General features: G+C 35.8%; 1 protein-coding gene across 1 annotated transcript in view; it reads right to left on the bottom strand.

Moving 5' to 3' along the window:
• The window catches only part of LOC107194504 (A disintegrin and metalloproteinase with thrombospondin motifs 4), a 61,205-nt gene that overhangs the window by 10,695 nt on the left and 24,489 nt on the right, over positions 1–26,021 (bottom strand). The window contains exons 7-10 of the mRNA XM_015584145.1: positions 25,250–25,379; positions 25,019–25,161; positions 19,152–19,207; positions 3,817–3,943 (exon numbers count right to left, since the gene is read on the bottom strand). Of these exons, the coding sequence (XP_015439631.1) occupies positions 3,817–3,943; positions 19,152–19,207; positions 25,019–25,161; positions 25,250–25,379 (456 nt within the window). The remainder of the gene's footprint in view (positions 1–3,816; positions 3,944–19,151; positions 19,208–25,018; positions 25,162–25,249; positions 25,380–26,021) is intronic.

Here is a 26,021-nt window from a genome sequence, read left to right as displayed (position 1 = left end):
TAGGTACTTATATGTGGAATAAAACATTCATTTTAAATATAACTATTTGTGGCGGCACGTGCACGTAGTGATGGGGAATCGAGCCGTTCGAGCCGGAAACGGAAAGCTCGAGCCGGCTGAAGCCGGCTTGAAGTCGGCTAAAATTACCGTGCCAGCCTAATCAACGCTGGCAGCGAGGCGGCGAGTCACCGTCAAAGGCAGGAACGCCGGGTCTCGGCGAGTCGAGATGTTATCTGATACCCTATATGCCTCCGTCGCCTGACGCTCGAGTTACAATGTAACACAATGAATGAATCACCCATTAATAAAAATTTAACCTTTTACTCCTTTTTGAAGCAACTTATTCACTATCAGTAACATTGCTGGCCTTTATTAAACTACGAAGTTTTATGCCAATACCGAACTACGATCACTTCTCGTTCATTTTCTGTCACATTACCTTTTCGTTAATACGTTGTGGCGGCCTTAGGACTGCCACCACGTCCTTATTTCGTTTCGTTTCGATTTTTTGTAACTTTCACTTTTCTGGTCTTTCGTTTCGCTTTGCTGTTTCCTGTATATTTCTTCTCTTCAGCGTTCTCACGGTCTCGTGCGAGTCTGGTTATTGCCATGCACATTTGGTAACCAGGTTCGGGCGAGACCCGGGCTTCTTACTCTTACATCCACTTTCACCTAGGGTCCTTAGGTTTTTCTAAAAGTCCTTCTTTGTTCAGTTTTTCTACGTCGATTTTTTCTCTCTGTTTCCACTTTAACTTCCTGCTTAGGGCGTCGTGAAGGTCTAGCGACCGTGCACATTTGGCGACCAGCTTGTGCCGTCCTTGCTGTACGCTGATATCTCTTTTTTACCATCTCGACACTTTCTCCAAGTTTCCCGGCATTTTCGGGTTCCTCCCCTACGTTGTCTGTCTTTCTCTTTACTCCATCTATCCTTTTTCTTTTCGCCCTTCTTAAGCTAGCGCGTAACGACGGAGGTGGTCAGTCTTGCTGGATGGTGGTACGTAATAGCACTTTGTCACGCGCGTGAGAATCTTGTACAGTTAGTCGAATAAACCAAGTGTCAATCAAAACGTGTGGATTACTGTTACACTCCAATTCCCCTCAACGTTATTTTAAAAGGAAGTTTACAAATTCGTTAGCCCCTCTTTATAAATAATTATTAGTTTCCATTCTGTTTAAAACAGTAAATATGCATTAGTCTTTTTACATTACACATAATTTGCCTAAATTTATGCTTCATTTATTAATCTCTTTAAATAACAATCGACAGATGATACGAAGTATGATTTTATTTCTAACGTTGTTTTATTTGCTGTTATACGCAGTTTCCTGCGATGTATGTCGATTTGCTTGTTCGGAGCTCCATAGTACAACCGCAGCGCGTAGCCACCGCTAGCGCGGAAACTCGGCTGGCAAACTCGCGCTCTGATTGGTCGCGGTTTTTCATTACTATCTCGGTAACGAAGCCTCAGATTACATTTTTGCTAAGGAAAAAGTTGTTCCGAGTTACCCCTCGAGTGTCCTATTTCCGGGTCGAACAGCATTTTTGTTACACCCTGTATACAGGGTGTCTCAGCTAACACGATCACCTCGAATAATGACCTAACGGTACACTTTATGCAAATTTTGAGGCATGGAATTTAAATGACATCAAGGGGCACATCTTATGATGTACATACCTTTTTTCTGGGTGGAGACATTTCAGAGATCTCAAGGTCACCTTGATTTTTTTTAACGGAATGACCTATTTTTTTTAACATAGAGCGATAGAGTATAAAATTTTGAGCAAAAAAGTGTTGTCCTTCACACGTCCCTAACCTAATAGGTAACGAGATATTTGCAAAGTAATCACTGTATTGAAGTCGCTGTATTGAAGTTGAGGGGCATCAGTGCAAGCACTTATAGCTTGCAAATAGTAAGTACGTATTTAAAATTATTTTGTATTTGGGTCTCTATCGATCTATGGTATTCGTGGTGATCAACTTAGCTGAGACACCTTGTATAGTTAAGAAATAAGCAGACGGAATTTTAGAGCGTTGTCCGTAGCCAGGTGTGCGGTTGAATACGATTAGAAAGTGAAACTTATTCTCAATACGTAACAAAAGTACGTATTTTCGAAATTTTATCTGGAAAATTACTTGTAGTTTATTGTGACCTGAATACCCCCCCCCCCCTAATTGTAACATATTCAAAACCACCTGTATGATTTTTTTCTTTTTCAATAATTAAATTAGCTCGAGGGAATCGATTTTTTCCGTACAGATTTATTTATAAACCGATTCTTGCAACAACTCAGGAACAGCATTGTATATAAATGTCAATTCTGGTAATGAAAGTGTAACTACTAATTCTTTATATTTAATTAATGCTCAAATGAAGTCTTTGCAAGAACAAACTATTAACCCCTTGTCTTATTTGATAACATCAGGTCACACACATGGTGTGACGACTTCAAAATAGATTGAAGGAACATCCCTAGTAGCACAAAAATATTAGTTAAATATGTTTTTCAAATATTGAAAAAATATTTCTATAGCCACACTTTTTAATATGAAATAAATATTGAATCCAAATATTGTATATATATACAGGAAATATAAAATAAATGTTTAAAAAATATGAACTAAATATTCATAGAATATAAAAGAAATATTTAAAAAATATGAGTTGAATACTTAGACAATAGTAAATAAATACTGAAAGTGTGAAAAGAATGTTTAAAAAAAATACAAATAATTTTCATACGCCGTTTCACGCATCCGAAATTAGTCTACTTCGTGATTATATCCCCCTTCTCTATTAAATACTTTGTATCTACTTCCAAAATTTTTCGTTATCTGTGGGGATTCCAACTCGTGACTTACGGATTACTGGACATACTGCTTCCTGAATGAGCCTTGTGGATCTTCTGTTACAGAGATGATTTTTCATTTTTCAAGAGGAAAAAATTTAAGGGTGATTCTTTGAGGCAAAATCAGATAAAAATCAAGAACAACCAAATTGCGACAAATCCTGCGTTCGCAAGTTACAGGCGTTCAAAGTGGAAAGTGCCTTTTCTCATATGATAACGAATAACTCAGCCAATAAAAATTGTACAACAAAATTAAAAAAACGAAATTAAAGAGAAAAGTTCTCTCTCTAAAAGTATTCCATTGGGATTACCAGAAAAAATTTTATTTGGCCCACGCATCCTTTCAAAGTTGACCAACCCTTTTTAATATTCACTTGCTGCGCTTCATCTTTAAAAAAAAAAGAGGAACGAACTACATGGAAATAATTCTTGTATACAATATTTTTTATAACTATTTTTCGTGGAGATATAATCATTTGAAAATGACCTATATTTTCGGAAAATTTTAGTGGTCCCTTAATTTTGACGCTCAGTGTATATTGGGAAAAAATATTTTGTTTCTAAATATTAAATACATATTTATTTTATATTGGGAAAAACATATTTTCTTCGTAATATGAAATAAACATTGTATGTATATTTAAATATTAAAATATTGAACCTCTTTTTAATATTGGATGAATATGTATTCAATATTTTGTGCTACTAGGGATGAATATCATTCGTTTTCTTTGAGTCGAAGTGAGATACTACTTTGTTGGTATTAATATTTAACTTATATAACAAATCTGCAGTTGTGACCAGTACAGAATTAATTTTGTTTCTGGAAAACTATTGACAATGAAGTAATTCTGAAGTCTGTAAGAAAATGGTAAGGCTAGAAGTTCAAATTGTTTAATAATATAATAAAAATTACAGTAAGAAAATGTAAATGTAGAAAGTTGTAAAGTTTATTATTAAAAACTTACAAATGACCGACTTCGTGGGCAGCGACGATAATTCCACTAAATCCGCCGGTATCCTCGATAATAGCGACGGAATTCACTTTTTCAAGACGCTTATTTACAACACAGGCTCCACCCACATACGCGAAACCTGAATAAACGAAATAGGATTAGATCACAACGCTTCAATCTCTATTAAAGCCATACAGCTAATATCATTAGAAATGTTAATTTCTCTACTAAATTCATTATTCGATTTAGACTAATAAACTACATTTTCAGCGAGTTAAATTAATATCAACGTAGCAAAATACACGGAATATGTCTTCAATTTTGAGAAAATAGAGTGGACCGTATTAAATTTCATAGGACATATCGAATGTAAGAACTTTGCGTTGTCTATATGCAGTATATGCATAGTAGTGGGTGAGAAAGTTATCACTTCTTCGACTTGTTTTATTTTTATTATTTTTTAATGTCAACTTAAAACTTTAGTATGCGTTTAATATATATGTATATTCTAATAGAGAATTAAAAGTTATATACGCAAACCAGTATGATGTTAAGAAACAATAAAAATAAAAACAAATTAGAAAAGTGATAACTTTTTGTGCCGCACTGTATATTAACAGTTGATTTTTTTCACGATAGACCGAATTTAAAACCCATTATTACTCCGTTAATCAAAGGAGACCATCATTAAAAATAGTCCTTGCGTCTTATATATTATAGTAATAATTCAAAGCAATGATGGTAAATAAAACAATTATAGTTTTTTAAATGTAGTGAGATGTGTCGTGATTAAATTATTGGTATCACCGATTTAAAATTTGAATGTTTTCAGAAGCGAAGAGAGAGTAAAATCTTGAATGTAATAAGGTAAAACAACTATTGTATCGTTATTGTAATTCAATATTCTTCCTCGTGGCCACAGTGCAAAAAAACTGACAATGAGTCTTACAAATTGCAATGAACACGAGACTGCAATCGTTTCATTGGCTGGCAGATTATTGTTATTCTGCTTTCGATTCACTTGTTTTTCACTGCTTTAATGGTAACAACATTACTACTTAGACTACGGATATTAATTCAATTCTAGCATATAAAAATATACAAAATATTTGCAAGATATCTACAAGATATGTGCAAAATATATTATCGAAATATAAATAAAGGTATACAAAAGTAAGCAAAACATATGTAAGATATATGAATTATTTCATTATTGTTATTTATTATTCATTATGATTTACATTACAATAGGCAATTGTAATTTTTTCTGTTGTTGTGTTCTATCTGAAAAAATCTGATTTGTACGTCGAAAATGTTCGTTCAACGTCACAGTAATGTTAACATTACTATAACACGATTATACGGAGGGAATATTGTATTTCCAATAATATGGCGCATTAAATAAAATAAATTAAAGTAAATCACACGTGTTCGCATATAACAAATTAATCGCACGTAATAGAATCCCGTTTATTCTCAAAAATGAAGACAAGTACCTCGTAAAGTTACCGTCGATATCATTATTAGATACAATAATACATTTCCATTAATAAAAGAATACAGGCAAGGAGTATTTGTTTAATAGGCAGCATGCATTTGGCGTTAATTTACGTTAATTGGATAACAAAAGCTGTCGAAACATGTTAATATGTACTGTCATTTACCCGCGGAATCGGTTCACAATGTTTTTACTTTAACAACTCGCAACACGCGAGAATTAGTAATTTTCGAAATTTCTGCCTTTCGATATTAACTTGGTTCGCTGGTGTTACATTACTTCGATTTCGAAGACTTACCGGAAATTGTCCTTAGCCATAATGCAGCCAAAGAAATGAAAAAGGTATAAATAATTCAGAATCGAATGAAAAGAGCGTGGAAGTAATAGAAGGATAGACGTATTCGAGATATTCTTAAGCTAATACGACACCATCGGGGCCAGTTAATTAATCACAAAGCGACACGAGATGATGCACACATGTAAGGTAAGTCATTTAAATCGATCTTCACGAAACTGAAAATGACACCATTAAATGTTTCAAATAAAAGTTGAATGTGATGTGAATAGTTTTTTGGTAGATGGACGCGTAGAGACATATGAAGCTCAAATTTTTTTATTTAAATAAAATCATATATTTTGTACTGCATTAGTCGACGCATTTCATATAAAAAATTATTAAAATATTTATACCAAAAACTATTAGTTTCGGAGACATTTTAATTTCAAAATTGTGAAGTTGTATATATAAATAAGATGTTGGATGTCTTGCGTAGTATCGCACGTACTTTTGGAATTAAAATATTTCCTAAAGTAATGGTTTCTCGGTATAAATAGCTTAATACTGATTCATAGAAAATGACGACCTGCGTCGATAATATAGTACAAAATATAGGATTTCATAAAAAAAATACACACATTTGACTTTCATATGTACTCTACGTATGCAGCTACAAAAACCTACTTACATCAAATTATGTCCCTCTCGAAACCATTCACCATTTATGTGAAACATTTTTCGATATCATTGATGGTTTCGGAGATATTCAAGGGCATCGATTTAAAGAACTCGCTAGAATGTTGGAAGCAATTTATTGTGTCGATACCGAGCCGTTTTTACGCACGCACGTGTGCATCACATATAAACATAGATCAAACATATCTGGGCATTATTTTAAAAGCATTGAAACAATAAATCACTGTTCTTCATTAAAAGGATTTATCTACAATTTTGTTAAAGACTTATTCAGTTACTTCGCTTTTAATAAATTGATTTTTATCTTACTTTTTCAGTTGAATGAATATCTTGTAAAATAATTACTAAACCCACATTTGTGGAATATAATATTGAAGTTCACGTTTAAAATTTAAATTCCTTTACCTTGTTTGAAATAATTAATTAAATAGATAGGGTGTCATGTAATTGGTGGTAATACCGGTTAGATGGTGATTCTACGTGAAAAACTCGAAAATATAGAATAAAATTTGTTCAGGTGAGACTTCATTTTGGAGAAAATTAACTTCCATAATTAATCAGAAACGCGTGTATATTCGTTATGATAGAAACGGAATGCAATGAATAGACGCGCTAGCCAAGTTCTATTCCACTGGCATGTGTGTACAACAGATTTTCAAAGTTGATTTTCTCGAAATTGAAAGCTGAAGTGAACAAATTTTATTGTATATTTTCAACTTATTTTTTTACGTAGAATCACCCACTAACCGGTTGTACCACCAGTTACATGACACCCTGTTTATATACTGGGTGAGTCAACAAGAACTACTATCTAAAATCACTCGTGGCGTATTGATTGTATTAGAAAACATTTTAACAAATTATATAGTATTTTGAGGGATGCATTGGATGGATACAATTTTATTTTCTTATATCTTCTTTTTTTTAAGATACCAAGGTGATCTTGAATTTTTTCAAGGTCAATGCATTTTTTTAATGCCACGTTATTACCAATAGAGGGACGAGTTAAACGACCTATATCATGATGGTATTTAAAACAGGGTATTATTCACAATAGGGGAGTCCTCGCCGATTTGGTTGTGTAACGCTCGGCTCGCATGTGACCGTGTTATGTACGAAGACACTCTCGTAACCTCTTAACCCTATCGGGGGTTGGAATGCATCCGGCCAGATTACGTAATTGCTCACGAGGTGTCGTGGCGTGGTCAGATTTTCTGGGAAAACAGTTTCCGTTGAGGAACAGACGTGTCCCCCACTACTTTTAGACTCGATTTTCGGGGTATAAAAAGGGACGCATACATAGTGATGGGATTTGGAACGCTTCGAATCGCTTCGAATCTGTACACGGACGAAAACTTCGAATCGCTTCGAATCTGTACACGGACGAAAACTTCGAATCGCTTCGAATCTGATTCGAAGCTACAAAAGTCTTGAAAGTCTTGAAAGTCTTGAACGGATTCGAAGTTCCGAGGCGATTCAAAGTCTCGAGCGGCCTCGAAATCTTGAACGGATTCGAAGTCTTGAGCGGAGAGATCGACTGACTCTCGTCTCGCGGTTGTCTTCTCATCAACCGTCCGTGCCTCTTATCTTCTAACCTAAACATTAGGACATTCGCCCTCTCACACGCATTCTTACATCCTGCAGTCTTTCCAAGACCGTTCAAGACTCGAATCCGCTCAAGACTTCGAATCCGTTCAAGACTTCGAATCCGTTCAAGACTTTCAAGACTTTTGTAGCTTCGAATCAGATTCGAAGCGATTCGAATTTGTCGCTCGAATTCAAGACAGTTTCGAATCGATTCGAAGCGTTCCAAATCCCATCACTACGCATACAGCTCATCCGCGGCTTATAATCATACTAGAAGTCTAGCTAGTGAGACCGGGTATTAAAGTCCCTTTCAAGCATTTTGAAAAGTAAGCTAAAACTCTGTACGAGAAAACCCCGCATTTCTCGGTGCGTGAAAACCGAAAACGTTGGAATTAGCTTCCGTTACCACACGTTATAGTAACATTTGTAAAACCTTTAATTATTGAATATACGTTTATACGTTTATATATATTTATAATTCAGTGTTGTTCATTTCAAGTCTAGAATAACATCTAAATTCACAGCTAGAAGCGAACCCACAAAGGCATACTTTTACCGCTCGAAGTGTACCGAATTCTTAAAAGTTACGAGGCCCATACTAACAATCCTAGTGGCTCCCTATGATGAAATAGGCATAGGTTCGTCCACGACGTCTAAACCATCCTAGTGGTTCCCTGAGATGAAATAGGCTCGGGTTCACCCACGACAACTTATCACCGTGGCTCATTGTGATGAAATAGGTACAGGTTCGTCCACGTAACAAACTCTAAAAAACCAAACTTGCCATTTCTTCGACTCGCGCAGCCGCTTAGCCCTGTCTCGTAACAACCGACTGCGCGACATCCCCACCACCTGTACCCAGCTCATAAAAAAGGGGTCAAGGCAATAAAGAACGACAGTGCTACTCTAAATCTTATGCATACATTTACTCTGCCCATCGCGTCGCAATTTCCGTTATTTCGATTGTAGCATAATAGTTGCAATTATCATAAACTTTCATCAATCCTACGAGAGCTATCAAGTTAATCGAAGTGGTTTCTAAATGCCCTACCATTTAATCGTGTCTTCGAGACAAGACCGGGATCAACGCGAGTGCTGTGTTTATTTTTTTTGATTCGCACGAAAATCCCCGTCACAGTTGACCTTGAAATATGTTGTCAAGGTCAACATTCTCAACAACTTTTTCCTATACATGTAACCGTCGCTGGGTTTTAATTTCTGAGATATTCGCAAAAATATATTCAATACTATATACCGTGTTTTGTTTTGTATGGGTAATTATATAGAAAGACGACCATCTCGTGTATGACCTTGATCTTGACTATGTTGTCAAGGTCATCGTCCTCAATGACCTTAACCTTGAAACAATTGGCTATGTGCAATATTTAAGAGAAGATACATATTTGAAAAAGCGATCGGAGTAGGTCTTAAACTAGATTAGTTTCGTTAGGGGGGTGGGGGTTTGGGGCATGTCAGCCTCCAGAACAATAGACGAGTTTCTACCTGTTTTTCAGATATTCACAAAAAACTTTTGTTAAACTTAGATTTATGACCGCTAATATTTATCGATTAGAGTTGGTTAAGGGGGGAACCTGGTTTACATAGTCAACATTTTTTTTTTTCGATATTTTGTTTGGTTTTAATCGATAGTAGTATTCACAAAGAATATATCCCTGAAGTTATTTCGCAAAATTCGAAATATTTCTGTAGTTATAGCTTGGGAAACTAGATGCGTCACGCAAATACACGAGCACGCGGCGGGAGCGCCCGTTGTGTTCCAACTCTCAATCCCTAGTACGGTATTATTTAGCTCAGGAGATGTTTGTCAGAGTACATATGTACGAGTGTATGAGTCAACGTTTATGCCCAAGTAGTCTGTGATACAAGGTGTAACAAAAATGTTGTCCGACCCGGAAATGGGGTACTCGGGGGGTGAATTGGAACAAGTTTTTCCTTAGCAACAATGTAATTTGAGGCTTCGTTATTGAGATATTAACGAAAAACCCCGACCAATCAGAGCGCGAGTTTGCCAGCCTATTTCCGCAGTAACGCTACCTACCGTCGCAGCGCGTAGCCACCGCTAGCGCGGGAACTCAGCTGGCAAACTCGCGTTCTGATTGGTCGGGGTTTTTCGTTAAAATCTCGGTAACGAAGCCTCAGATTACATTGTAGCTAAGGAAAAACTTGTTCCAACTCATCCCCTGAGTGCCCCATTTCCGGGTCGGACAACCTTTTTGTTACACCTTGTATACCTACGTGTTTCTGTGTAAGTGTATCCGAAGCAATTGGTTAGTCTCACAAAGGCATTTTCGAAGAAAGTGGCCCGTTTCAAGGCGGTTAGTATCAACGCGGTCAGTCTGGTTCCGATTCTCAGTCTGTAAACACATTTCAAGAGAATGTATCTGAAAAAAACGAAAGCAAGTTCAGAACGTGCAGCAAAATCACGAAAGAGGAAGTTTTACAGCAATAGGTTTACTAAAAAAAAAACTAAAAAACTACGATGTGCAAGAGGTTGCGTGGCAGGAGCGCCGCCAAATGAGTTTCATGAGGAAACGGAAGGCTTTCTGTATGGGTCTGGTACAGCAAATTAGCGTTGGAGTGATGTAAGTTATCAATGACTGTTACGTTTTTGTACCTTGAACTTTAAACGCGTTTTTCGCGATACCACTTTTTATAATTTCTTTCAAATTGGCGGAAAAGATACAGAGAAAACTATTCGGCCAATCGTGTTTTAGTTAAAGAAGTAACAACCATTCTAAATGAACTAAGAAAATTCATAAAAAAATTACCTTAAACAGTTTTTTTTGCATGAGTAAATCGAAATTTTGTTGCCAAAATCGTTACTTCATTTTTTAAAGTCCCATAACTTTTACAATTTTATACTTTTTTTTTGTTTTTCTTAGTTCATCGGTAATAAAATTATATAAAGATTACAATTCACAACTACGCACAGTGGGCCAGATCGAAGAATTAGCTGTTCACAACTGTTTTAACGTTATTTCAAGACTAAGGACAATAATATACAGGTCGTTGAGTTCGTCTTGACGTATAATACTATTACGTAAAAAATTGTTAGAAACTCGGGGTACAAGTTGTTGCTGGTTTCGAAGGTACCCCCGGTATCTATCGTTCAAAGTCGTTAGTCGATTATGATTTTTCATAGAAGGGCGACGAGGAGAAAACATAATATAACTGTTGTTCTCTGACTTTGTACGATAGAAACTGAGCCATGTACGCGTTACAACAACACCGGTCGGTTGGAAAACGCCGGGCGTAGGCCGTAACCGATCGGCGATCTACAGTTCTTTGTAATCGCTCTAGTAGAACAGTTCGTTAAGAGAGATCGTCCTTATGTTGTAATTTTTCGTTTATAAGCTTACGAAGTAACTTCGCCGGTTAACAAACTAATCTGCTCAACCGAACGAGCTTTGTAATTTTTCAAATATTAAATTCTCACTGAGCGAAATAATCACGTGTCGCTACCTCGTACCTATCCTAAATCTGCCTAAGTCCGGGAAAACTTTAGATCCGGGAATTTATTAAAAGCGCAGCGACAACGAAGTTGAACCTTCGATCCTTTTAACCATGAAAAAATCAAGGTAACCTTATTTTTTATTAAAAAAATTTTTTTTTAACTTTTTATATTGGAATTTGTAGAAAGGAAGTGTTGACTAATCTTTGTTCGAAACATTTTTTTGTCAGAGCATCGAAAATGCCTGAAAAATCGTGATGACGATTCAGGCTTTTCAAACAAATAGAGTAATCCATCATTCTTGAATCAATGAATTTTATTACATTTAATCAGACAAGAAGAATACATGATTATTTTCTTCTTGAAAAAATTTAAAATATTCAAACAAGAATAAGCGTTATATTTTAGCAAATTAGTGAATATAATAAATTGACCATACGGATTTTCGGCTTATAAAGAAAAAAAGCATTGTCATTTTTATTATTCTTTATTAGTGAACTTTTATTTACTATTTGTCTATTAATAAACAAAGATCTATGCAATTATTCTTATTAACAAAGACAATAAACTTTTTACTAGAGCTTTACAATGTATTAATTTATTTATCTAAAATTTATTATCTATAATGAATCATCATCGTCTTCGAGGTCTTTTTCCAACATTAATCTGTGTAAGTAGTGGTCTGCAACGGGTCTCGTGCAACGCGACTCGCCGCTGAAGTGCGTGTCACGCGACGCTTTAAACAATAATAACTTATGGGGTGGGACAAGGGAGGATGTGAATCTTGCATGATATAGAGAAATAATGCCTGAAAATATTCTACTTTGATAGAACGCATAATTCTACTCTTTAAAACTTTAAAGATACCCCTTGTGAAAGGTGAAAAACTTCGACGATTCTCTTTACTTCAATGAGTATTATTTTTTTAAACAAATTATGAACAATAACTTTTTAATTTAGGTGCGTTCTCAATATAGACATATACTATTTATAAAAAAAAAACATAGACACATAATGTTTAATAGGTTTTGCGGGGCATCAATACGAAACAAAGTAATGTTTTCGGTGAAAATGGTATTTATAAAACTTTGATCTTTGAATGCTTGTTTTAACTACATTTTTAATTATATCTCATTACTTTAATCGTTTTCAAATGTGATACACATTTAGAAAGCAATATACATTCGTTAAACATCAATATGAGGAGTTAATTTACTGAACAATTAATTAACTAACCAATTAAATTTCGATTTTGATTGGTAAGCAATGAACCGGAACATGACCAAGCTCCAGTATATTAGAGGAGCACCACAAGACACACACCAGTATCAGTGTGTCTGAGTCTAGCTGCAATGCTTGCGAAACGTTGGGAAAACAATTCCACAAGGACACGGCTTACACCCGAAAGCCTCAACAGTGAGAACTGTATCAATATGAGGAATTTGATTTTTTGGCAAATGAACTAACTCTTCGATCTCTCCTTGGCACTTGAAGCTAACTCTTCGATCTGGCCCACTGTGCTACGATGGTAGTAAACAAAATTATTTTGTGTTGCTTAAATGTACGACAAATCACCCTTAAAGTGTTAGAAGGGTCAGCTTCATCTTTTGTGCATACAAACATTCCCGAAACCACCTTCTTTTCAACGTTATAAACCAGGTTCCCCCCTTAAAGATAGACACCACCCATTGTTAACCACGCACCCAACATCCCACCAAAGATAAGTTTTGTTATTAATATCTACCAAAACAGGATAAAAGTTTCTTCGCCGGGCCTCAGATTACATCGTGCATGTGTCTTGGGTTTGGTGGGATGTTGGGTGCGTGGTTAGCACTGGGTGGTGTGTGGTGGTGACCTCTTGCCGCGGGTCGTGGTGGAAGCCATGGTCTGCGGCCAGAGGTCCTGGGACGCCGTGGCCTCCTTTTGTGAGGAAGTTCTCCTCCGAAAGGAGGAGGTGGCAACCTGCTGGCTCCGTCGCCGTCGCCCTCCCCGGACGTGGGATTGGCACGGGTGGCCTTTGGGCTCCTTAGCCCGCCCACTTCCTCTTCTAAGTGGAACCCACACTGCCGTGGGTAATTGGCCGCCCAGTGGGCGCGTGAGTTTGTGGGGTCACTGCCGCGGTGACGCCTCGCGCCGCCCTCGGGGCAGCCAGGACCGAGGGGTAGTACTGGGGGCACTACCCCTGTCGCGGTCGGCCCAAAAGAGACAGCGTCGAGTGATGATTCCTCGACGCTGTAGAGGTAAATTGAGGCGGGACGGCAAACCAGCCGTTCCAGAGGGGGGGGGGGGCAGTAGCCCCCTCTGATTTTTTCCTCCAAGAGCCCCTCCCCACTGAGGGGGGTGGGACGGCGTTTCCATGACCAGCCTTCACCGAGAGGGTCACCGGCGGGTTTTTAGTGGGTAAAAATCCCACATAAGCCGTCTTAGCCCCCAGCAGAGGTGGTACACCTTTTGAAGGTTTTTCCCCCGTTAAAAAAAAAGGGGTGCGACGCTGGGTGCGTGGTATAATAATTAATTAATAAATAAATATCTGAAAAAAATCATGTAATTTTAGACATATTTTCTTGAATATCTCAGAAACTAAGGCCGAGCGGCGGTAACATGTAAAGGGAAAAGTTGTTCAGAATTATGACTTTGATAACATATTTCAAGGTCATCCAAATCGGCGAGGAATCCCTTATTGTGAATAATTACCAAGATAGATTGACCTTGAAGAAACTCAAGGTCCCCGTGAAATCCAGAAAAAATAAAATTTTATCCATCCGATGCGTCCCTTCAAATGCTTCATAATTCATTAAAGCGATTTTTGACACAACTAATAGGTAATGCGTTGTTTCAGATAGTAGTTCTTATTGACTCACCCTGTACGTATATAACTATTTTGAAATAATATAATGTACCTTAATGCATGGTAAAATTATTATTTCCAATATATCTTTAAAATGTAAATAGTAAGTTATTAAGGTTTAGGTATTATACGAAACTTTATATTTTACTTTGTATTTTTATTAATTCATGCCCACGTCTGATAATCGGGAAAACCGCAACCATGGTGCAATAGAGCGAGTACAAGAGATTGGAAAACAGAAAACATCGAGCTCGAAGACCGAGGTGTTTATAGGTAATAAAATATGTGGTTCATTCGTTTTCGATCGCAGTTCAGTGTGAGAATCGTGGTGCGACAAAGGACAGAAGAAAATTTTGTATCCCAGACTGCAAAAGGTGACGCATTCGCAGACATGAAAAACCGCCAGTGCCGAAGCTAAGCTGTACAGAATTGTTCACATTCAGCTCAAGGAAGCTCCGATCTCGTTGCGTGTTCGTTTAGGCGTATGTAGTGAGAATTTTCCGAAAAATTCTGTATTCCGTTCAAGCTATCCGAGTATTGAAAAAATAAAGAGTTAAGAGGAGACAAAAGAAACGTAGGTGTATATGGGTGTACAAGGTGCAACAGGGTGTTCACAAATTTATGGTGGTATCATTCTACGCATATTGCACGCACTTCTTAAAATATCGCTGTAATATACAAGGTGTCCCATTTGAACTCCAAAAATGTTTCCCAGCAGAACTTACATTGTTCCAAGGGGGACATCTTATAATGGTCACACATCTTACCTAGGTGTAGGTGCTTCCGAGCTTTCAAGGTGACCTTTGGTTTTTTCAATAGACTTATATAGTTTCATTTAAGTTGGCGTGTAACTCTTTCCGTGATGAATTCATTGATCTAAATTTGTTGGTACTCAAGATCATTTAAGGTCATTTATTACCGTTCAAAACTTACACAAGTACTACATAATTGCCCAGATAGCATACGAGGCCTTGAAGACCTCAATTTTACGGCTACTTCAGATCTAAGGCACCTTTAAGCCGTCATCAACGCGTCATTGGGCGTCATGTGCTATCTGGGTAACGATGTTTACTACTGAATCGACGAAATATATACTCCGGTAAAAGAAATTTTTGGATGTTTAACAGATGTAATGTTTGAACGGCAAGAAATGAGCTTAAATGTCCTTGAATGACCTTGAATGACCTTGAATGACCTTGGATGACCTTGTATGGCTTTGAATGACCTTGGAAAGCTAGCATATTTAGGTCAATTAATTTGTCATGTAAGAAGCTACACATCTACCTAAATAAAAACATACAGGTCAATAAAAAAAAACAAAGATCACCTTCAAATCGTGCGGGCACGACCATCTAGATAAGATTTGAGTCCATCACAAGATGTTCCCCTCAAAACAAATTAAATTCTACTTGAAATATTTTTTGAAGTAACGAGCAGTTCGGAAGATGATTGTGTGTAAATGTTGAAACGGGACACTCTGTATACTACATATCATTGTGTTCTCTAATCTTTTCTCTTCAGTGTAAAAGAGAATCGTAGACATTTAGGTAGTCGAACCTGTGTATGATTGATTTGAAAATGGAAGAATAGGAAGTGCATTGCCGACACTTGTGTCTTTATTTTTTTCGAAAGGGCAAAAATGTTCCTCAAACTCAAAAAAGGATTTCTGTGTAGCGTATGGGAAACCATGCTATGAGTGATCGTCCATATCCAAAAAAAGTTTAGAAAATTTATAAAACAGGAAATTTGACTGTGGAATGTGCACCACAATCAGGTAGACCGTTCGCTATTGAAAGTGATCTTTTCGAATTAGTGGTGGACACATTATTGACTAAACGGCAGAATAAATGTTTATTTAACTTTGGTTCAACCCAATACATACTTGACTTCCAACCTACTCTATGTATGCATTTATAGATACTAATAGTTTAAAATATTTCAATATTTTTCTGTTTAGAAATCAAAAAAATTTTAATTATCGTTAAAATGTAAAGATAATAAATTTGTATAGCTTCAATTGTAATAGCAAGAAATGATGACAAGAGAATAGTCATTTTCTAACGGATAAGTTGAGAAATGCTTGCTCACTAAGTAGGGTTTAAGGATCATGTTTCGAATCATATTATTGCTGTGAGTATCAATAATTATTTTATTTTTTAATGTGATCAATACAGAAAGCTAAGTTTCCTACTACAAGGTTCGTATGTTAAGTTTGGTTGTATTAATAATCACTCAGAATTAATGTTCAGTTTATATTACTGTATATTATGTTCTTACTGACAATTAACCCTGGAACAGTACGTGTGTGATAACATGAAACAAATAAATGGAGTTTTCAATATTTACTATTATCATAGATTATATTATTTATGTAATTATCAGAAATTCATCTGGACCTTGAAGAACAGTCCATTGCTGCATCGAATGTTTTATATTCAGCAAAATGTATTCTTGAAATTACAATAGTAATTTCTTTCCCTTAGGGTGCACAATGCCCTAGGATAATAATCGTCGTTTCGCAGAGAAAGTAGCGTGTTTCTTCAGAATTAATACTTATATTGTTGTCGTAAAGATAGATAGTGTGGGTATTTGTGTTCTACAACTTAAAGATTATGAGTTTCTTTTTTAATTCACAGTGTTACTACCATTATTTGATTAACTTTTTCACGTGGGCAAGTGCGTAGAATTTTTATAAAAAATTTGTGAACATTTTTTAGTTTACAATTTATGTTTTGAGCATAGACTATGTTTTTTTTAAATAAAATAAGTCAATATGTGTTTAGACTAGACATATCATGATTCAGTGCGCAATGAAGTAAATAAAAAGCAATCAATATTACAGAGATTCGAGTCAGGCTCTGACAGTTTAGGTATGACGATAAAGTCAGTCGAATCTGCAGAATCCGTTCGTTACAAAATTTTACTGCGTAAGTACCTTGGAGGTAACGATACAGTGAGGTACAGGTCCCAAAACTGACATCATGAAGTCGGAAAATTGGTTGGGAATCGAAGTTTACGTGTTCTGAGCGTCGTAACAGCAATTAGAGGGTATGAAAAACTATGCGTCTTAATCCTTTAACAGCTGCAGGTGAAGTTTTATTAGTATGGCAAGTATTAACGAGCAAGGGGCGGTGAGCACATAGTACAGTAAATCCTTGATAAGTGTTCGAAGGGTTCTTGGCAAAATTTCAGGCTCTACCACTGTGCTAAATCTTGTTAACAAGTTAGCGTTACACCTGGAGATATCTCTTTGTCAGTGCTAAGGAGCCTTCGAACATTTATCGAGGATTTACTGTACTGATATTCCTTGCATTACGAATATCTTGAAGAGTGCAACTTCTAGAATTACTGAATTATTAATAATTTCCCAGATACATAGGAATTCTATTCTTATCGCAAGCGCATATATACTCTAAATGTTCAATATTAATACCAGCAAAACAGTACATACTTCGATTTATAGAAAACGAATAATGTTCGTGTTTATTAAATCCGCTCAGTAAATCGCCAACATGTGTCTGATTCGATGTTATAAAGCAAGGGGTTAATGAAAGACCGTGAACAGAAATATTTTTGAAATATCAATTCATAAATGACTTTTGTAGGTTGTTATTTCAAGGTACTACTTCTATGTATAAGACGCGTACGGCCCTGGCTGTGGTTACATCTACCCGTGGTTCCCACTTAATTTATGATCTCACTATACAGGATGTTCAAAAAAAGGGTCTTTAGGTGTTTATAGTGCTCATCGAGTGGAGTAAAAAATATCTAATCAAGATAGGTACTAAAATCAGTCCTTTCAAACAAAATTATTAAAGTTTGTTTTCGCATTTGTTACAGATGGTTCACATGTCTTCCTTTCATTTTAACACAAAATTCATATTTGTGGATCAGAGATCGAAGTATATTTTCCGATATTCTTTCCGTATCTCGTATTGCCTGTTGCCATATAGCCTTGAACTGATATGTTTCTAAGTTAATTCATCTGTTTACATTTAATATGCTATGAAACGAATTACTGAAATGATTCACATACGATATTGAACGCTCGTAAATATAAAAGTTGATTTTACATCGAAAGGGTTTATTTTAGGATTTATGTAAATTAGAACTTTTTTCCTCTACTCGGTGACTACTATTAACCCCTAATGTTTTAGACCCTTTTTTTAAACACCCTGTATAGGTTCCAGGACTTGCAGTAAAGGCCACAAATAGCTGCTTTTGTCGGTCCGACTAACACGGGCTAATTGTAAGATCCTTGTTTTAGAAGTGTTTACGAAAAAAAAGAACTAAAAAGTAACTTAAAAGGAAGGTACCTTGCACTACAATGAGCGATATGTCAGGTTCCTACTGTCACGATCCACTTTTTTCACCGAACCCAAACTTGTCTTTATGGATCCATTGAGTTTGCTACCACCCTACACCATTACCTCCAAGTATACCAGACTGTGTGTCGCCCACGAAAATGATATTAAAGTTTCGCCATCTTCTTGCTGAGCAAGAGTTATCAGTTTTTTTAATTCAAATTTTAATATGTACAATATTACAATGTTCGTGGCCAAAATTACTGTAATTATCGTTTACCTAAAGTAAATTTGGCTAAATCATTTTTTGTAAGATTAACTTCCTCATACCCAGTGCACGTTATACTGTACAATAATTTTAACATCGTTTTTGATGTTCACAAAAAAAGTCATGTCTCAAGAGGTTAACGAAATATATTTTTCGACAAACATAGCTTACACTCAAAAGGGCATCAACAACAGGGGTAAGAACCCTGGGCCAGAAATGCCTCCAGGGTCTCTATCGAGGATTTTATCTTGTTTTCGTTCGCAAAGTTGCAGCGAAGAAGTACTTTGAGATAGAAACAAAAAGAAACCTTCACAGAGCAGTACACAGAGGTAACAAATTCATAGGATAACTCGTCGAATTGTCGTGTTCGGTTTGCTTGTAATCCCGGAAAACGTACCTGCGGTTCCTCTATTGCACACGTCATTCGCGTATTGCCTCCTGCACATATCTAATCTGCAACGCAACAACAAAAGTTCCACTTTATCCATGGTAGATTCACAATCTGCTTAACTTGCAGCCATGTCACGGGACAATCGACGACACGTGCCGCTCTTATATTAACAGCAAGAGTCCTTTGTGTTAGATAGGAGTGAACAAAATGTAAAAGAAAATCGAATGAAAATAAATATTTATAAGAGGTCCCGATAAAAGTAAATTCTGTAGCAAAGATTTAGGGACGATCTTTTCCGTGGACAGACACGCGTTTCAGTTGGTCTTAGATAGGCGTTAATGGTATACAGTATAAGCCAAAAGTATACATATATTACCTTTAGATTTTGTGAGTATAACTTCGTTCAGAGTGCACGAGTCCCGATCAAATCATGATACATTTTGATGGTGGGTACAACTTATTAAATACAGTAAATCCTCGATGAGTGTTCGAAGGCTCCTCGGCATTAAACATTAAATATTCCATAAACTAATGGCCATATATTGCTGAAACAAATACCATTGGCTTCAGAATTCCAAGATCTCATTAAAAAATCAGCGTTACACCTGGGGACTTCTCCTTGTCAATGCTGAGCAGTCTTCGAAAACTCATTGAGGATTTACTGTAAATGACTTGTCATTAGGTTATGAAAGCAGGAATTCATAAAAAATTAATTTTATTTAGAATCTACGACATAAGTGAAACTTGAGTGGTGAACTTCGAGTCACCGTAACAAGCTCAAACACTAAGAAAATGAAAACGGGTCCATATTTTCGATTTCATCAGGTTCGGTATTTTGTAGTCAAAACCTTGGCATATATCACAGAGTTGGTTACTATTACTCTAAGAGCGACAGAATACACGAAATACAAACAACTACAGGGTACTCTAAAGACCAAGAAAGCACAAAGGTTACCAACATACGATTTTGCGAAAATCAATAAATAGCTTCAACAATCTTGGTATACTTTATCGAATCCCAATACACACCACGTATATAGGGGTGGCTCTTATTTTCAACTTTCGAATTTTTTTGCGCCACCCTCTAAAATAGTCCAGTTAATATAAAAACAATACGTGTGAGCTCGATTGCATAAGGGGAAAAGGTGCCCCAGAGTCCTTAAACATGCAAATGTACTAAAGGCTCCATGAGAGTTGGATACAAAGTTTCTGGTGAAAGTTTCTCCTGCATCTGCCCTCTCGCTTTTGTTGCCGAGGCTCAGGCTTCGGGAAAAAAAATAAATTTGTAAGGTGTTTTGAAACCATCCGCGGTGCACCGTGAAAGATTTGAAGCGTTCCCGAGTTTTAAATTTTTGTGGAATCCCTACTGCAATTATTTAACACACACACAAAGTTCATATCACTCGATTATCCTCCAAGCTATTGATTATATAAAAAAAAAACACGCCAAACAAAGTATATAGACCTAGGCAAGCAGAATCTTTTATGTTGTACTACTTTTTTTGTACAACAAACGGTTTTAAAAGAAAATATAAAAAAGCTAGAAAATTTGTTTCATTTTTCTTTAATTCTGGAAATCGAAATCAAGAGTAAATAAGAACCACACTAATGTACATAGTGCACATATCACTTGGTGTTTACTGCGTAATTTTCATCGTCTTCGATTAATTTTTATAAATCTAGCGCTCAAAAAACCTAAAGGTGGTGTACACTTCTGGTTGATATTGTATGTGTATTCGTTCTCGAGAATCGACGTTAACTTCTAGTTCGGTTGACAACTAAGCAAATACCGTGAAGCAAAATTGAACGTTGTGTAAGGAAGTGTTAACTTTCCGCTATGATCTTGTAAACGCGAGAGATGATAGCGTAGAATTACGGTAAAGCAGACACACAGCGCGCGGAAATGTGTACACAAGTGTCATTTGGCGATAAAATGTTGCGTCTTTGGCACAAGTAATTACAAATAAATCGCCACACGCAATGGCGATATGCATATATGTATACAGGGTGATTCACCAGAAACAGAACACTTAAATATCTCTGTCAGCATTGAAGATAGAAGAAAATGTTAAAAAGGAAAGTGGTACTGTTCAAGAGGGCAAATATAATGATATAAACAAACTTTTCGTTTAATGATATTTTCATGGTTATTTAAAGGTTTTTTTTAATAGCATTATGTAGTTTTAACTTCACAGTGTTGTAGTTGGATAACCTTCAAATGACCTTAGATTCAGAAATCTGGTTTCAAACAACGGAAACATTAACGTGTGCAACTTGGTTTCTCAAGCCATCAGGTTTCATTCGCGACTGACTGAAATTTGAACTGACTGGAACATTTGAAATCGAAACAATATTTTGTAGTCTTACAAAAGAATTAAATGTTTGTATAATTACGAACGGTCATCGCTATGAACGTTTAATTTGATCTAAATAAAATAATTTTGCATATTATTGTCTCTCTTGATTGAATCCAGTTTTCTGGATTCAAGGTCATTTCAAGGTCATACAAGTATACTAGGCTTTGAACTAGTCTTGATGTTAGCTACAACGCATTGAAGTTAAAACTGTATGCTTCCATTTAAAAATAACATCGATGATTTTCAAATAATAATGAAAATAACGTCAAATGAAAAGTTCGTCTATACCATCCTATTTGCCCTCTTGAATAGTACTCTTTTCTTCTATAACATTTTCTCCTATCTTCAATAGTAACAGAGATATTTAGGTAGTTTGTTTCTCGTGAATCACCCTGTGTATATCTCTGAAATCGTATAAAAGAATTTTATTCGGTCGAGGGGATGAAATGATATACGGTACACATGGAATAGGGAAGATCGAACGTTCACAATTACGATGCCTTAGAAGGAATCACGCTTTCGTCTTGCAAAACAACGAACGTGGAGTTTTGTTATTTACGTGGTTCATTTCTGGAATTTTTGTCTCAGTGCTGTGAACAACGATCACTTGGTTCTTGACATTATCACGCGCCCCGTTCGTTATTATTATTTGTATTAGTTTACCATTACCCTTTTAATTTGATTTAGTTCTTCACAAATTATAAGACCGCTGAGTACGTAATAAAGCCCTTTTTCTCTGCTTTGAGGCGGGTAGTTCATCAAACAATGATAAGTCCACACTAGACACCGTATTTACGGATGTGGTGAACTGGATCTGTCAAAAGGATATGCTTTCTCGTGACTCATGTGATTGAGACTTCCGAAATTCCGAAGATTTCATTTTACTATACTGGATTTAATAAATTATTAAAGAAAAAAATAGTTGCGTGTATGAAGAATACGTTGGAGCTACATATATGTATAAATTATAGATACACGTATTTACATTCTGTTATACAGGGTGAGTCATTTAAATCGAACCTCGCGAATATCTTCGAAACTATTAATATCGAAAAATGTTTCAGACAAAAGTTGAATGGTTTCGACGGAAAAATAATTTTTTGCGAGTAGTCTTTTTGTAAGTGAACTCATACAGGGAATATGAAAATCAAACTTGTTTTTTGAAATGAAATTATATTTTTTTTAATGCATTAGTCGACGCAGCTAATCATTTCCTATAAAAAAAGTGTTAAGATATTTATGCCGAAAAACCATTAGTTTAAGAGATATTTTAATTTCAATATTGTGAACTGTTTATCTTTTATCTTAAACAAATTATAAATTTATCTTCGTAAAGTTGATGTCAAAATTACGTCCTTCAGCCTGAATAAGGAGATTTACACGGTCTCTAAATCACTTGTTAACCCTTTCTAGCATTTTTTTCCAAATTTGTTGATATGTCATACGTACTAGCCATACCGAGATTGAATGCAACTTTGTAATATTGAGATTCAAATATCTCCAAACTAATGGTTTTTCGACCTCGATAGCTTAATACTTTTTTTACATAGAATGGCAACTGCACCGATTAGTGCATTAAAAAAAACATACGATTCTATTTAAAAAAATTGTTCACGTCAAGTGATTTCTCTCTTGAAATCATTCAACTTTTATTTGTAACATTTTTCGGTACCACCAATGGTTTCGAAGATATTCGCTGAGATCGACAAAAATGGTCTCACCCAGAACATGTACGTATCTGTACGCGTTTATAAGAAGCTCCTAAATATTAGACTATTAATTTGTAACGGCTTATAAATATTGTTAGCTGTGTAGTGAAGCTTGCTTTTTATGATAGTTTAGTATTAACTGTATAAGTAAATAAAATATTATTAAGAGATAATATCGTACCATCATCAATGTCAAAAGTAGAAACAATATACATATCATAGACAGAGTATCAATTGTATTGGAAAGGACGCAAGTTTGATAAATATTAAAAACTGATATTTTTGAAAACGAAGCCCTGTACCAGAGAATGTTATACTACATTGTAGAATCATTATACGGGGTGGGCTGGAAATCGTAGTACAACCGGCCCAGGGGTGATTCTACGTTAAAAAAGAAGAAAATATTTTGGTATAACATTTTCTAATTCGAAGCTCCGTGTTCGAGAAAATCGATTTTAAAGTTCGTTCAATTTCTAAACGATTTATTACAATTTGCTTGTCGTGTATTCCACTACTGCGGTTGTCTCTGGCCAGGACAGTGTTTATAAACATTGATGATTGTGTCGATAAAACAGTACAAAGTGTTTCTACCGATTACTAATTTCTTACTCTTTTTTACTACTAATACACGACAAGCAAATTGTATTAAATCGTTTAGAAGTTGAACAAATTTTAAAGTCGATTTTCTCGAAAACGGAGTCCTGGATGAGAAAATATTATACCAAGATATTTTCTTCTTTTTTAACAAAGAATCATCCCTGCCCAGTTGTACTACGATTTTCAGCCCACCCTGTACGTATAAAAAGATATGGTGATTTCAAAGCATCCCTGGAAGATTTTCGATTAGAATCCAAAACATTTTCGACCGTTAAAGAACCATAAAACCATAATGTTTTTGACATAACCACGTTTAAAATTTTTTCCTCGATTTTCAATAACAATAACGATAAAATTTCTGTATGTTATAAGTACTGCAAAGTTTGGTTATCTTTATGACTTTCTACGAAAGTTCTTTAAGATTCTATGTAATAACTTCAAATTTACTTATTTATACATTCACAGTTTTTTCTTTTAATATTCTAGTTTAAAATTAAAAATTATACATATTTATATTTACCTGTACATTCAGAAAATATTTGCTACAATTTATATCGCATGGCCGGTACAAAGTCATGTAAATTTCAAGCACACATTGTTCTCGAAATGTTGAATATTTCTTTTCACGAGAAAGGATATCACTTTCGAATCGTTCACCCCTATAAAATCCCATGCCCATCAAAATACGCTGTCGCAGCACCGTCAAAGCCAACGCTACATTTAGTCTAGTGTAAACAATGTACAACATTAATAGTAAAAGATAAAAAAAATTGTTACAAGAAAAAATAATATAAGTTGAAAAAGAAAGCGTGATCGCTATATAATAAACCATACCGGCAGTTCCCTTAGTGCAGCGGCCGCCTTTCCTACGACGGCACATATCATACCTGTTTTACGAAATAAAAATCAAACAGTATGAAATCACCGGATAGTTATCGAACAATATAACATAATGTAGAGGGCCATAGAATTGTATTCATGTTTCGTTCGCGAATACTCTATCGTGGAGTGGCGAGTTTGTTCAAATTGAAATCTGCTGATTCGATTTCTAATGCTGTTCTCTAATCGCGAAATTTCCAATCACGCCTGATAAATTACAATAAATATCAACGAACAAGGTGGATATAAGTGTGAAATTTTTTTCATGAATTTCCGTGTCACGTCGTAAATTAACGTCGAGTTTCTATAGAAACAAACAGAGCACTCTTACTTCGTGACGGCGACAGCTATGTCGTAAACCGGAAGTCTTCTCTCCCGGAAGAGGTATTTGCCCATGTCTGTTAGCGCAGCCGCCGAATCAATCGCGTCTCGTCCCACGCGATTCCTTTCCAAATACGGCGTGGCGTCCCGACCCTGAAATAAATCATAGGAGAATCATCGCCTGACACAGAATCGGCGCTACTTGTGATTCGATAGTCGGTTCTATTAATTTATACGTTACTCGTGAGATAATGATTCCTGCGATACTGATACGGATCTTTGGCCCCTTCAACAGCTTGTACCTTAAATCTACCCCGTTCCAGAAAGACACAAAGTACCTTTTGATCTGTACATTATCACCGCCATGCAACCTGTAAAAGAACGTGCAGCTGTTTATATTTCTTTTTGACAGAATGTAATTCACTTTTTTTTACGAATAACTCCGTCTCAGATTGCAAATAACGCATTGAAGACGGTTTTAAGGCGTCTCACACCTAAAATAGCCGTAAAATGGTTGTCTACAAGGCGTCATATGTTATCTGGGGTACATTACATAGGGGAATAGTCAACCTGTTGCCAGGAATTTAAGAACTGATTTTGAGTAATTTAGTGCTCCTGATACTAAATATGCCATTATTTTTTATTATCGGCTCTCGATTTTGAGATATGCATATGGCTTAAATATTTATGCAAGATCAGGAAAAAAATGAAACATAGCAGTTACTATGATTCTGAATTAACTTTATTTACAAAATACTACAAGAAGGGACAGAGTAATTACGTAGAACGTATTAGAATGTTATGAACAAAAATACAATAGAATACAAAATCACTTCCACAAAATTCATCTCTTAAACAGAATAAAATCACTTATTTAATTCTTTACTTTTTTATTTTTAACAAATTTCACAAAAAGGTTTTCAGAAGAGGATAGGTAAGAAAAATGCAAAAGTAGTAGATACTTCAAATCGACACAAACGTTAAATTTCAACAGCTTCGATTATTTTGAAAAT

The sequence above is a fragment of the Dufourea novaeangliae genome, unplaced genomic scaffold (genome assembly GCF_001272555.1).
Source record: "Dufourea novaeangliae isolate 0120121106 unplaced genomic scaffold, ASM127255v1 scaffold43, whole genome shotgun sequence".
Classification (NCBI taxonomy): Eukaryota; Metazoa; Arthropoda; class Insecta; order Hymenoptera; family Halictidae; genus Dufourea; species Dufourea novaeangliae.
This window is presented reverse-complemented; position numbering and strand designations above follow the sequence as displayed.